We start from the raw sequence: 12,008 nt of genomic DNA, 5'->3' as shown, positions 1-12,008 counted from the left end.
TGCGACAAGGTTGTCCGCTATCCCCCTATCTTTTCTTGATATGTGCTGAAGGCTTATCAAGATTGCTACAACGTGAACAAGATTTGGGGAACTTGCATGGTTTTAAACTCACTAGGCGGGCTCCCATGATCTCTCACTTGCTCTTCGCTGATGATAGTCTCCTTTTCTGTCAAGCTGATGAGAGCTCCTGCCTATCCATCAAAAGGGTTTTGGATATTTATCATCGAGCGTCAGGCCAATTAATCAATCGAGATAAATCTGTGATGTCCTTCTCCCCAAATACCACCTTGGCTGCCCAAATGTTCTTTCATCGGCACCTTTCCATGCCAATCAGCGAGTGCCATGAACGATACCTAGGCCTACCATCTTATTCAGGTAGGGACAAAAAGGAGCTTTTTAGTAACATAAAGGAGAGGATTTGGAAACTCATGCAATCTTGGAATGAAAAACTCTTCTCCGCTGGGGGTCGGGAAGTCCTCCTTAAAGCGGTAGTCCAATCGATCCCAACCTATGCCATGAGTTGTTTCCGCTTGCCAGTTTATTTTTGCAACCAACTTGAGAGTATGATGTCAAACTTCTGGTGGGGCATGAATGAAAATGGTTCTAAGATTCATTGGCGTTCTTGGAATTTGCTTTGTAAAAAGAAAGGAGAAGGTGGAATGGGGTTTCGCTCTTTCATCCAATTTAATCAAGCTCTTCTAGCCAAACAAGCTTGGCGGCTAGTTGAAAACCCCACCTCTCTCCTTGCTACACTTCTCAAGAGTAGGTATTTTCCTAACAACTCTTTCTTGGAAGCAAGTATGGGCCACTCCCCTTCCTTGACATGGCAAGGAATTCGTTGGGGACGTGAGTTCTTGATAAAAGGCTTAAGATGGAAAATTGGTGAAGGAAGACTAATCCGAAGTGGTTTTGACCCGTGGATTCCTGGGCATACATCCTTTCTACCTGTGACATACTCGGGTCCTTCCAATGGTGTTGTGGCTAATCTTATCACTGATGATAGACAATGGAATGTTACCTTGCTGCAACAATACTTCAGCCCTATTGATATTGATAAGATTCTTACTCTTCCACTAAGTTATTTTCCTTCTAGAGATAAGTTGATATGGCACCCTCACTCTTCAGGGAACTTTACGGTTCAAAGTGCTTATCACTTAGCAACTTCCTTAGAAGAAGAAGATCTTAGTTCCACTTCGACTTCAGCTGTGGCTTGGTGGAAACTTTTTTGGTCTCTCCAAGTCCCTCAAAAAGTGAAAATCTTTGCTTGGCGCGCCATACATGATGCTCTACCTGTTGCCATTTCGCTTGTTCGAAGGAAAATCATCACAGATTCCACTTGCTCCATTTGTCAACAAGCATGGGAGTCAACGGGACATGCTCTATTCAGTTGTAAGTATGCCAAGGCTGTATGGCGATCTTTGGGTTTGAGTTTTAATTGGACAGCGGCTGCCTCTATGAAAAATGGTGATTATGTGACACACCTCTCCTCCATCTATAACAAAACTGAAATGGAACAACTCCTATGTACAATGTGGGCTATTTGGACTGAAAGAAACAATGTCATTCATGGGAAAAAAGCAAGACGTGCTCAAAATCTTGCTGCTTTTGCTTCGGTCTTTCTCCAAAATTATAGAGCAGCCCAACAGAGGTCTACTGCTGCCATACCAGCCCCTGCACCAGCACCATCAACTCATCCAAATCAGTTTCCCAGTCGGCCATCTGCTCCAATTCTTTGGCGTCCACCAGCAGCTGGTGCCTTCAAGCTCAACACTGATGCGGCTGTTGACGTTTCTACATACACAACAGGTATAGGTGCAATACTTCGTGATGTGAATGGCCATGTTAAAGCTGCCCTCTCCATGCCTATACTCGGCAATCTTAAATCACATGAGATGGAAGCCAAAGCGCTTTTCTATGGTCTCAATTGGGCTCTTCAACATCACTTACCTATTGATCACATTGAGATGGATGCACTTATGGTTGTCAATGCTTTAACAGCTCCCTTCAATTCAAATTCTGAGTTTTCAGATTTAATTATGGATGTTCTTAGTCTTTTATCTTTTTTCCCAAATGTAAAGGTTTCTCATGTCAATCGTGTTGCTAACTCAGCTGCACATGGACTTGCTAAATTTGCATTAGGGGTAGATGAGACTTGTTCTTGGTTGGAGATTATTCCTCCACCTATTTACTCTATTATTGTAAACGAATCCTTATTTGTTTAATAATAATATAGTATTTTCCCTCAAAAAAAAATATATCTATTAAACAAAAATAAATTATATTTTAAACATTATAACAAAAAAATTATGTTAAATTTTATTAGAAAAAAAAAAAAACAAAAATTATACAAATAAATATTAAAATTAACTCAAAATAATATAAGAAGAATTTTTTTTTAAAAAAAATACTAAAATTATTTAAGCTTAATTCTTTCTAAATATTATATTGTACTAAAATTTCATCAGTTTAATTTTTCCCATCCATAACTGCCTTATTTACACCCAAAGCATTCTCACAAAGCCAACGAAACACTTCATTCTTCCCACTCAACTCACACTCATGTCCAGAAAGTGCAGCATCACATGATTTTGAGTTTGTGATGGCAGCATTGAGCCCAGCATTAACGTCAGTATGAGCTTTGGACTTAGCCGAGGCCACGGAATCATTAATCTTATCGGCGGTTTCGAGGTACAACTGGAGGCATTTGGCGGCGCCTTCCTTGAGATTGGGATCGTTTGATAATGTCTTAGCGTACTCGGCGATATCAGAGGCGTTTGACGCGGCTTGCTTGAGAGCTATAAGCCCTAAGCCGGGTAAGTCGGCGTTGTTGGAGTTGGGATCGGATTCAAGCATTGCATTGCAGAAACCTTTTTTCTCTACATTCTGGCACGCCGTCGGGATAAGGCTCTCGCCGGCTGCTCTGGTGGGTTGTGGCGGATTTGAGATTAGAATTGTGACCAAGAAGACCATAAAGAATGTGTTCACGTAGTTCTCCATTTTTATTTATTTATTTTTTGTGGGGAGGGGGTTGTTAGTTTTTCTTTCTTGTGTTGTTTTGATATTGATGAAAAGTTTGTTGTTGATTTATTTTTTCAATATAAAGGGTTAGTATGGGAGTGTAGGGTTTTGTTTGAATGGATTGGCACATAATTTGGCTGTTTTTAAGGAGATGGTACTATTTTTATACATACTTATAATAGCTTTCATTAGTGGCCATATTGTTAGTGTCAATTATAATGATTTAACAAGTGGCTAAGAGCATCGATCTACAATTAATGGAATCAACATATCTCTTGTTAAAAAAAATAGTGTCTTATAGTGTGTTAAATTAATTTAAATTTAACATGTGAACTAACTTAATTTATATTATTAAATATAATAACTACTTAATTAATTATATATATATTGTTAAATTATAACTACTCACTTTATGCCTAACATATCACTTCGCTTTATAATAAAAAAATTAAAAAAAAATTGCTGCAATAAACCAAAAGAGTGTTAAAAATATTTGGTACATGCTAAAAATTACTTGAATTGTATTAAAAATATAAGCAATACATGGATTGATGAATTTTCATGAATTAGCATTTTAAATGATGTGACAATATATTTATTATAAAAAATAATCCGAAAAAGTAAACATAAGTATATATAATAAAAATTTAGGCAGCCGATTTTGTGCCCAAATGTGCAAAACACGGAATGGAATCCGTGTACGGCAGGTAGGTCCCACGTTAGAATAGTTATAATTTTTAATTATTTATTTAAGTTGGCAACCGGTTATTCTAGGTTAGGTAACCGGTTGTAAATTTGTATTTTTAATTAAAAAATAAAAAGGTACAATTTAATTACTGTTCACGTCAGTTAAAGTAAAAAAAAGTACAACAGCTTTACTGTTCGTGGCAGTTAATTGTACAAATATACTGTAGGCAGTGGGTCCATGTTGTCGGAGTGGGGTTATTTTGGTATTTTACATCATGTATGTAATTTTGGAATTGTAGTTGAGTACATAATATCACGTACCGAGTACATTAATTGTTTATGCATGCTGTTTAGTAAAATTAGTGTACAAAATATCACGTACCGAGTACAAAATATCACGTACAGAGTACATTCATATTTGTTTCGTAGTACATTGTTAAGAATAATTTGTTATAAATTATGAAATTATGTGTTGGTATATATTGAGTTTTAAGTTGGTGTATTATTTTTATTTTTATTATTGTGTATAAAAAAATACAATTACTATGGAAATTTTTGACCTTATAAGATTGAATTTTCTTGGGTAAAATAATTTATTTGTTCATTAATTATAAATTTGAGATTTGTTGAGATAAATACCTTAAACACGGCAAACATAACATGAAGTATATAAATGTAGAGTTTTTGAAGCAATAACTAGAGTCATAAACCTTAAAACATCAACGGTTAAAAATAGCTAGTTATATATATGAATGACCATAGTATGATTCTTGTGTGGTGGAAGGCGGTTCAGGGAAATACGCGTTGGAGTGTTCATTGAATGAGTCAGTTGTTGGTTGATTGTGTGCTGACTGTTGCCCCTGAGATCCAGTATTCTGTTGACGGTTTGGGCACCGCCGATAATCATGGCCTGATGAGCGACAAATGCGACAATGTCTTGAGTTTCTTGGGATCTGCTCCCCGTTCGGTCCTTCCCTTGGATTTCCCGTACCCTTTGTTCTCACAACTTCAGGGTCTTTAATAATGTTGGGGTTGTTACGATATCTTCCAGGTTGTGGCGTCTGTCCTTCTGGATTGGAACTCATCTCAAATTCTTCCTTCAACATTAGAGTTAGCCGTTCAATCTCTTCCTTTGCACGCGTGTACGAATCCTCTGTTTTTGCTGCATAGAAAGTCAAGTTATAAGTTAATGAGGTGAGAGATCCAAACCTAGCCATCTCATAAATGTGTTGTTGTTCTTGGGCCGGGGAGTTAAAATGTAGGTGGAGATTTGTCTTCGCGGATTTGCTCCATCGCTTCATGAGAAGAGTATTAGGTATTCTTCTGATGTTTAATCTTTTCATTGTAGCCCATAAATGTCTACAAGGGTACCCCTGACTTTCATATAGCATGCAGCTACACAGTGTAGTGCTCGTTGGCCTTCACAGTAATGAACTCGGTATCGGACTTCCGGATGCTGAAACTTTCCAATGGTGTATATCTGCCACTCTCCTTCTTGCTCCTCACTTATGACAAAATAATTATTCTCTAAATCAAGCTGCTCAGCAACCTTGTGGTACATAGTTCTTGTGTAGAATTCAGCACATTGGTTGTAGTACGTGGTCAAGCATGTAGGATTAGGTGGGTGAGGTCGAGTGCATCTGCTTTTGAAGTCATTTGCAGTCTCGTTGTGTCTGAGCTTTGAGACTGTCATATCTATGGTTGTTACGAACTCGCGCAAGCAATAATTCTTCTCTAAAAATTTTTTTAGGGCTGAGTTGATCGATTCGCAACGTTGTGTGGTTCTCATTCCTGCAACGAATGAACCCCTTAAATAAGTTTCTGCCCACTGTTTTCTTGTGTCGAATGTTGTTTGGCACCATTCATTATCTGTTAGTTGTTGGGTTTCGACGACGTCTAACCATCTTGCTTCGAAATCCTCCTCCTCGTAGTAGTTGTACATTAGATCTTTAAACATTTTCAAGAAGATCGGATCTTTAACCTTTTTGGAAGCATTTGTATTGAGATGCCAAGCACATAGACGGTGTGTCACATCAGGCATGTGTTCCATGATGGCCTGTTTCATGGCCACATCTTGGTCAGTAACTACAACATTTGGCTTCTTATCTCCATGGCATTCGAGAAATTTTTGAAGTAGCCAACGATAGGATGGAAGCTTCTCGTGGAGGAGTAGAGCGAACCCGAAGATGCATGTGTTGAAATGGTGGTTTACGCCAATGAGAACAGTGAGAGGCTTATTGTACTCATTTGTCATGTAGGTGGTATCAAACCCTAGTACATCCCCAAAAGCCACATAGTCGACACGTGAGTTTCCATCTGCCCAAAATAAGTTAGCCAATCGATTCTCCTCGTCCACCTGATATACAACGAAGAAATTTGGATCCCTCTCTGCGAGACAATCAAGAAATCCCAACGCTCCTTCCGAGTCCGTCTCTATCTTTTCTTCTCGCTTGGCACCAGCAACCCTGTTGTAGACATCTCGAAGTTGACATGGCATTCTCTCGTAACCTCCACTTTGCAAAGCAACATGAGACATTATGTTGGCAGTTTTAATTCCAACTGAGTTCATCGACCTAACTTGGGCAAGCAAGCCATCGGACACTACTCGGTATGATCTCAAAATTGTACCTCACTTGATGAAGCGAGGTCGTGATTGTGTATTGTCCGAACTCTTTGCATTTCCAAGTGTTAGATGGTTGTGTGAGTAAAATACGTAATGCTGCCTGACATCCGGTTCTAGTGACATCATGAGGTCTCTTTTTTCTTTGTGTTTCCGTTATTGTGATTCTTTTGTAACCCTCGGAACAACAAACCCACCTGCGCATTACGATGACTCCGTGAGAACGTCGTACATCATCTTTTCTTGTGCCGAAACCCATCCGTTTCGCATACATTTCGTAGAATGCTTCCCATTTTCCCAGTTTGTCGAGACTCTTGCCTAGGACGTCACATATTTGAATCTCATTCACTGGTTTTGTGATGTTTAGCTCTGTTGTTATGCTTTCCCATTCGTAGGTTTGTTCCTCATTCATGTTCTCTGCCTGAGACTCGGCCTCCATATTGTATCTGTTTGAATTAACAAATTAAATGATAAAGTTAATAGGTAAGGAATGGTTTTCGAGAAAGATAAAAAAAAAGGACTTACTGATAAGTAACCAATTGTTCCTTCGACGTTAATGTACTGGAGTGGAGTTACAGTGTTCGATTGTTATTGATATCGAAGAATTAGAGATGAAGACTAAGGGAAAGATAGTGGTGAGTCGATTTAAATTAGATTTTATGAGATTGAATGCCTCAGATTGTAGAGTAATATGGGTTGGTGATCACATTTAAGTGTGTTGGGCTGATATTAATGGGCCTCTCAAATATTGGAAACTCTATTCCACTCTCTTCGTACGTTTGAACAGTAAAATAGTACAATTACATTTACTTTTGAATAAATTAATTGGAAAATAATGTTATTGTATGATTTTTGGGTTTAGATATTTTGTTGAGTTGTATGGGTTGGTGGTAACATTTAAAATTGTTGGGCTTATATGAATGGGCCTTTACCAACCTTTTTTAATGAATTAAACCACTTCGTACGTCAGGATAAAAGTAATAGTACATTTTTGTATTTCTGGACAATAAAGATTGAAAAGTAAGGATGTTTTTTTTTTGTATGAATTGATGACATTTTTTAGTAGAATGGGTAGTTTCTCCCATTTATATATGTTGGGCTGATATTAATGGGCCATTGACCTACATCTTCTTATGAATTAAACCGTCGTTGTACGTTAGAACAGTACCGTAGTACATTAGGTTTTCTGGGAAAACGGGATTGATGAATAATGTTGACATTTGACCATACTACGTACGCCTACACGTGTATTTAACTGTGTAATTCAGAAATTTAACCACCCCTCTTTTGACACATCAGATGTGCCCAATGGAGTACATCCCAGTTGAGTACAGCTAACTAAAAAACGTACTGTAGGGTTATTCTCCACGACTTATATAACACACTTGAGACGTTTTCCAATCCAAATTTCAAGTTTATAGAGAAATTAACTTGTAATTTAGTTATTAGCATGACATATATCAAGTATGAGTTCGTGTCCACACTGGGTTATTTTCAATGGACCAAATGAAGGTATCTATAGTAGGTACGAAGACGCTGTAAGCAAAAACACTAATTCTGATGCGTCCATAAAAATAATTCGTTATGAATCTTTCATAGAAGCTTTCTCTGCTTTATGTCTACATGGAGAGACGGGACAATGCTTCAATGGGCGACAAGTTAGACAACTTTGCTTCGTGTTAATGAGTTTCCCGCATGTGGGATTCGATGATGATAATGATGAAGAGGCTATCCCGAATTCTGTTTCCTCACTTTGTTTGATGAGGGTGAATGCTCGGTGCAAATAAATCACCCGAACAGACAACATGAATGATTCGACTGACAAAGGTGAGGACCGAAATGGAGATGATGTAGAAGTTGGGGACAAAGAAGGAGTGGATACTTCTCCAAAAAACAGTAAATGATGCTTTGTGTTAGTGTCCAAGTTATGTTATTTTATATTTTGATGCTATAATGTACTATCGCATTTGTTATGAAATCTGTACTTCGGTTTATTTTGCAGTATTAATGTCACTTTCCTCATTAATTAATTGTGGAATTAAAAGTGAAGTGAATCATTGTGAAATCACAACTGCAAACAGAAAGAAAATAGACTTAAAATAATATAGTAGAGTTACACACAACTATATATATAATGGAGGTAAGTTCTTCAATCTCATTAAATGGCATAACAAAAAGTTGATAGAACGGCCATATGAGATGAGTTGTAACAAAAGTACACTACATATATATAAAATACCACGATTGAAACCGAACGGATGTTCAATCAAGTTCTATAACTTGAGGGAACTTCCGTTGAGACGGAGGGCTATTGTCTCGAACGGGGACTTTGGTCGTGAAGGAGTTTCTCTTGGAGTAGTGATTGGTGATTCTTGTTTTACATGAAGTGGGTAGTGGGGTATGGACACCTCGGTGTAGTCGAGAATGTCATCCATGATACCCTCTAATTTTTGTCTTGAAGTGTTGGCTTCTTGCATGAAGTGGGCTGTATGGTACAGGTGTTCCGCCAGTTTGTACGACTCCTGCTTGGCCTCCGTGGCTCGTGAATGAGCCTTCCTTGTCAGCTTTTCGTGTTCGTGGAGAACAGACTCCAGCCTTGCACAGTTTGGACATCCCGACATGGAGGCTGAACGGAGTCTTGGACTCCGTGACGGTGTACCTACGGGTCTTGTGGAAGAGAAAGGATGCGGTGGGGATTTTGGAGGACTTGTTTCAAAAGGGTTGAAGTTTTGGTAAGGGTCCATTTGATTTAGGAAATAGTAAAACGGGGTTTCAAAATAAATGCTTAGTTTGTAAAACCTAACCTTTACTTATATAGTGGTTTGGTGGGTTGATGTACACGTAATTCGGTTCATGTAATTTAATAATGGATTTTTTTTTCCCAATTAAACCATTTAATAGTTAATAAATTTTGACAATGGTAATATCCACTTACGACAATCTAAAAATCCCAATTTACCCATTTAGATAACCAATGTTAATAGAGTGAATCAAATCCAAACAAAATCTAAGTAATATAAAAAAAGTACTATGTGATGTGACATTTTTCTATTAAAAAGAATAGTACGTACGGTTTTTTGATTTAAATAATAATTTCCAGATTTGAAGTAAAAAAAAAATGTCACATCACCATCTTGAAATAATAAGTACATGGTTTAAATGGTGAAATAAAAAATGTGATATGACATCCACTCATTTCAGTAGTCAATAATTTATTAACATTTCACTTGTCCAAATTTTAATAACAAAAATGTGATATTAGTATATTACAGCCCAACAAATATTAAATCTCCTTAAGTAATATACCTAGGTTTCGTGTTTGCATATAGTATCTTAATTAACTCAAATCAGGGAATCCCATGAGATCTGCATGTACTGAATTTGATTTGACGTTACACTGTGACATCTCTGACGTACGTTATTTAAAGCATATGAAATATTCCATTTAACGTCAGTGAGTACACTGTAGGACGTAGACAGAAAATTAAATATTGATAAGACAGCAATTGGTTTTTTTAGTGAGTATGCAGAAATTAAAATTAGAGGAAATTAATAGTCCATACTTGGGTAAGAAGATTACAATATTTGGACAATTTTGAAATAATTCCCAACAATATAAGAATGTGGACTATTAAGAATGGGTAGTAGTCCAAATTTAGTACAACTCGTAAATAGGAAATGGTTGAAACCGTATTAAAATAAGTATTTTACGAATAAATATGTACGAAATTATAGTTTACATTTGACAACAACTTCTAATTATCTCATTAAATTCAAATATTGAGTAAACATAATTGCACCATACTGTATTTACGGTGTGACGTACTGTGCACAGATATTGATGTACTTTATTTTCAAACTTGAACTTATTGAGATATGGGAGATCCATCTTCTGCCGTACATTGAAATACGTCACAAATATATTTGCTAATTAATTTTTGGGAACCACATTACAATTTTTCACATATTTATTTAAACATTACAAATTTCCAATATTAAAAGTGAACACCCAACTACCATTACCATTAAGATGTTATGAATCCGTGTTGGTAAAATTAATATTAAATATTTTCATTTAAAACCTGATTTGACTAGACTGTACACCCTATCAATCAAGATGACTTTGTCAATGCATTGGAAAAAGACATTTGGAAAATCCAACCCAAATTGTGAAGTGAGTTCAAATTTCAAATTAAATAATATTTAAAAATAATAATTAATAATTTCAAAGGTATTACTAATTACTTGATAGTAATTATATGTCATTATTTCACTAATTTTGTACCATTAATCCGTATAAGGTCACAACATTAGGGTGTACCATCTACTTTGAAAACCCTAGCTCATCCACTTATTTTATTTTGGAATTATTTTTTAAAATCTGACATTGCAAGTGTTGTTCGTAACTTATTGGAAATAGTGAAACTCAATGGCACATATTGAGTGAACATATTTCCATTCCAAATAAAATTTAAGTTTACAGTTACAAAGACATACACAATAGAACAGAATTTGTACATAACTTAGTTGTATCCCAAAATAAATTAATTAGGATGTTTTTTACACTGAAAAATGTAGGTTGTATTGAGATATACTATAATATCAGTACTATTATCACATGATGCTTTATCTGACTCAAGACTTTAGTTTTCCACCCCGCGTGTCGATTTTCGTCCAGTGTTTGGCGCACCGACGGCTGTGTCAAATATGATTACACTCATCCGCCGATGGCCTTGTGGACTACGGGAGGTTGGGTAGGTTCGGTTGGGTGGGAGATTTGGCGGCGTCTCAAGTAGTTCCCTCCAGCCTAATCCACCGGTCCGAACACTTCGTCAACATTACCCGAATATACATGTAGCGAGTAAATAAAATTTCTAAGAATCAATTTGTAATAATATAATATTGAAAAAAGTAGACAAAAATAGTTGAGTTATTACCCGCATTTATTATGAGATGATTGATTGAATTGCTTTGAAATTTCCTTAATGCATATACAACACACGGTTGTATTGCATACCAATCCTTCTGTTTACACATCTTCACTTCGGTGCAACAACAATACATAATTTATTTTTTTCATATATTATCCCTACACATATGTGTACAGGAAGGGAGTGAGTTCTCTAGGAAAGAGAACAATACTAAATTGAGGTGTGAAGGAGTAAGGACATTGTAGAGGGGTATATATAGTACTTGTGGATGTGATTGTGTTGTGTAGTCTTTTCAAAAATTAAAAAATAATAATTAATAGAAACTAGTACGGCTAAAGATGGGGTGATATGACACCAATACAAACCTGATTTTGTCAATGCATTGAAAACCGTTACTTCAACATACCCAACCAACTAATAAATTTTCCTTAGAAGACGTAATTTGAACCAACCTATTGACCGGTTTTGTTATGGTTTGGTTCAGTTTGTACGTGTAAGAAATTAGTACAATTTGTGAGAGAAAAAGTTGTTATTAGTTTGTATTTGAATTCTAATGTCCAATAATCAGTTGACATGTGTAGGATGTATTACCTTCTTTAATAAAATAAAAAATAGTTATTTAAATATACAAACCTTTGAAGTCAATATGAATGAAAATAATGTGTGTCATTTAAATATACATTTTGAATTTTCACTCGGGTTAATATCAAAGAAACTTAATGTTAATAGAATCTCAAACAAGACATACGATG

At 36.3% G+C, this 12,008-nt stretch overlaps 2 protein-coding genes across 2 annotated transcripts; both read right to left on the bottom strand.

Moving 5' to 3' along the window:
- Positions 1–2,281: 2,281 nt before the first annotated feature.
- Positions 2,282–3,076, bottom strand: LOC115713822 (pectinesterase inhibitor-like). The gene has a single exon (XM_030642334.2). It carries the CDS (start codon positions 2,995–2,997, stop codon positions 2,467–2,469), a length of 531 nt encoding a protein of 176 aa, XP_030498194.2. The 5' UTR covers positions 2,998–3,076; the 3' UTR covers positions 2,282–2,466.
- Positions 3,077–5,044: 1,968 nt separating this feature from the next.
- Positions 5,045–6,764, bottom strand: LOC133032085 (protein FAR-RED IMPAIRED RESPONSE 1-like). The gene is made up of 2 exons (XM_061105908.1): positions 6,523–6,764; positions 5,045–6,218 (listed from the first exon to the last, which is right to left on the bottom strand). The coding sequence occupies exons 1-2, from the start codon at positions 6,762–6,764 to the stop codon at positions 5,045–5,047; spliced, it is 1,416 nt and encodes a 471-aa protein (XP_060961891.1).
- Between the last annotated feature and the right edge of the window lie 5,244 nt (positions 6,765–12,008).

This window comes from Cannabis sativa, chromosome X (assembly GCF_029168945.1).
Source record: "Cannabis sativa cultivar Pink pepper isolate KNU-18-1 chromosome X, ASM2916894v1, whole genome shotgun sequence".
Lineage (NCBI taxonomy): Eukaryota > Viridiplantae > Streptophyta > Magnoliopsida > Rosales > Cannabaceae > Cannabis > Cannabis sativa.
Note: the sequence above shows the minus strand (reverse complement) of the source record. Positions and strands in the feature narration are given on the sequence as shown.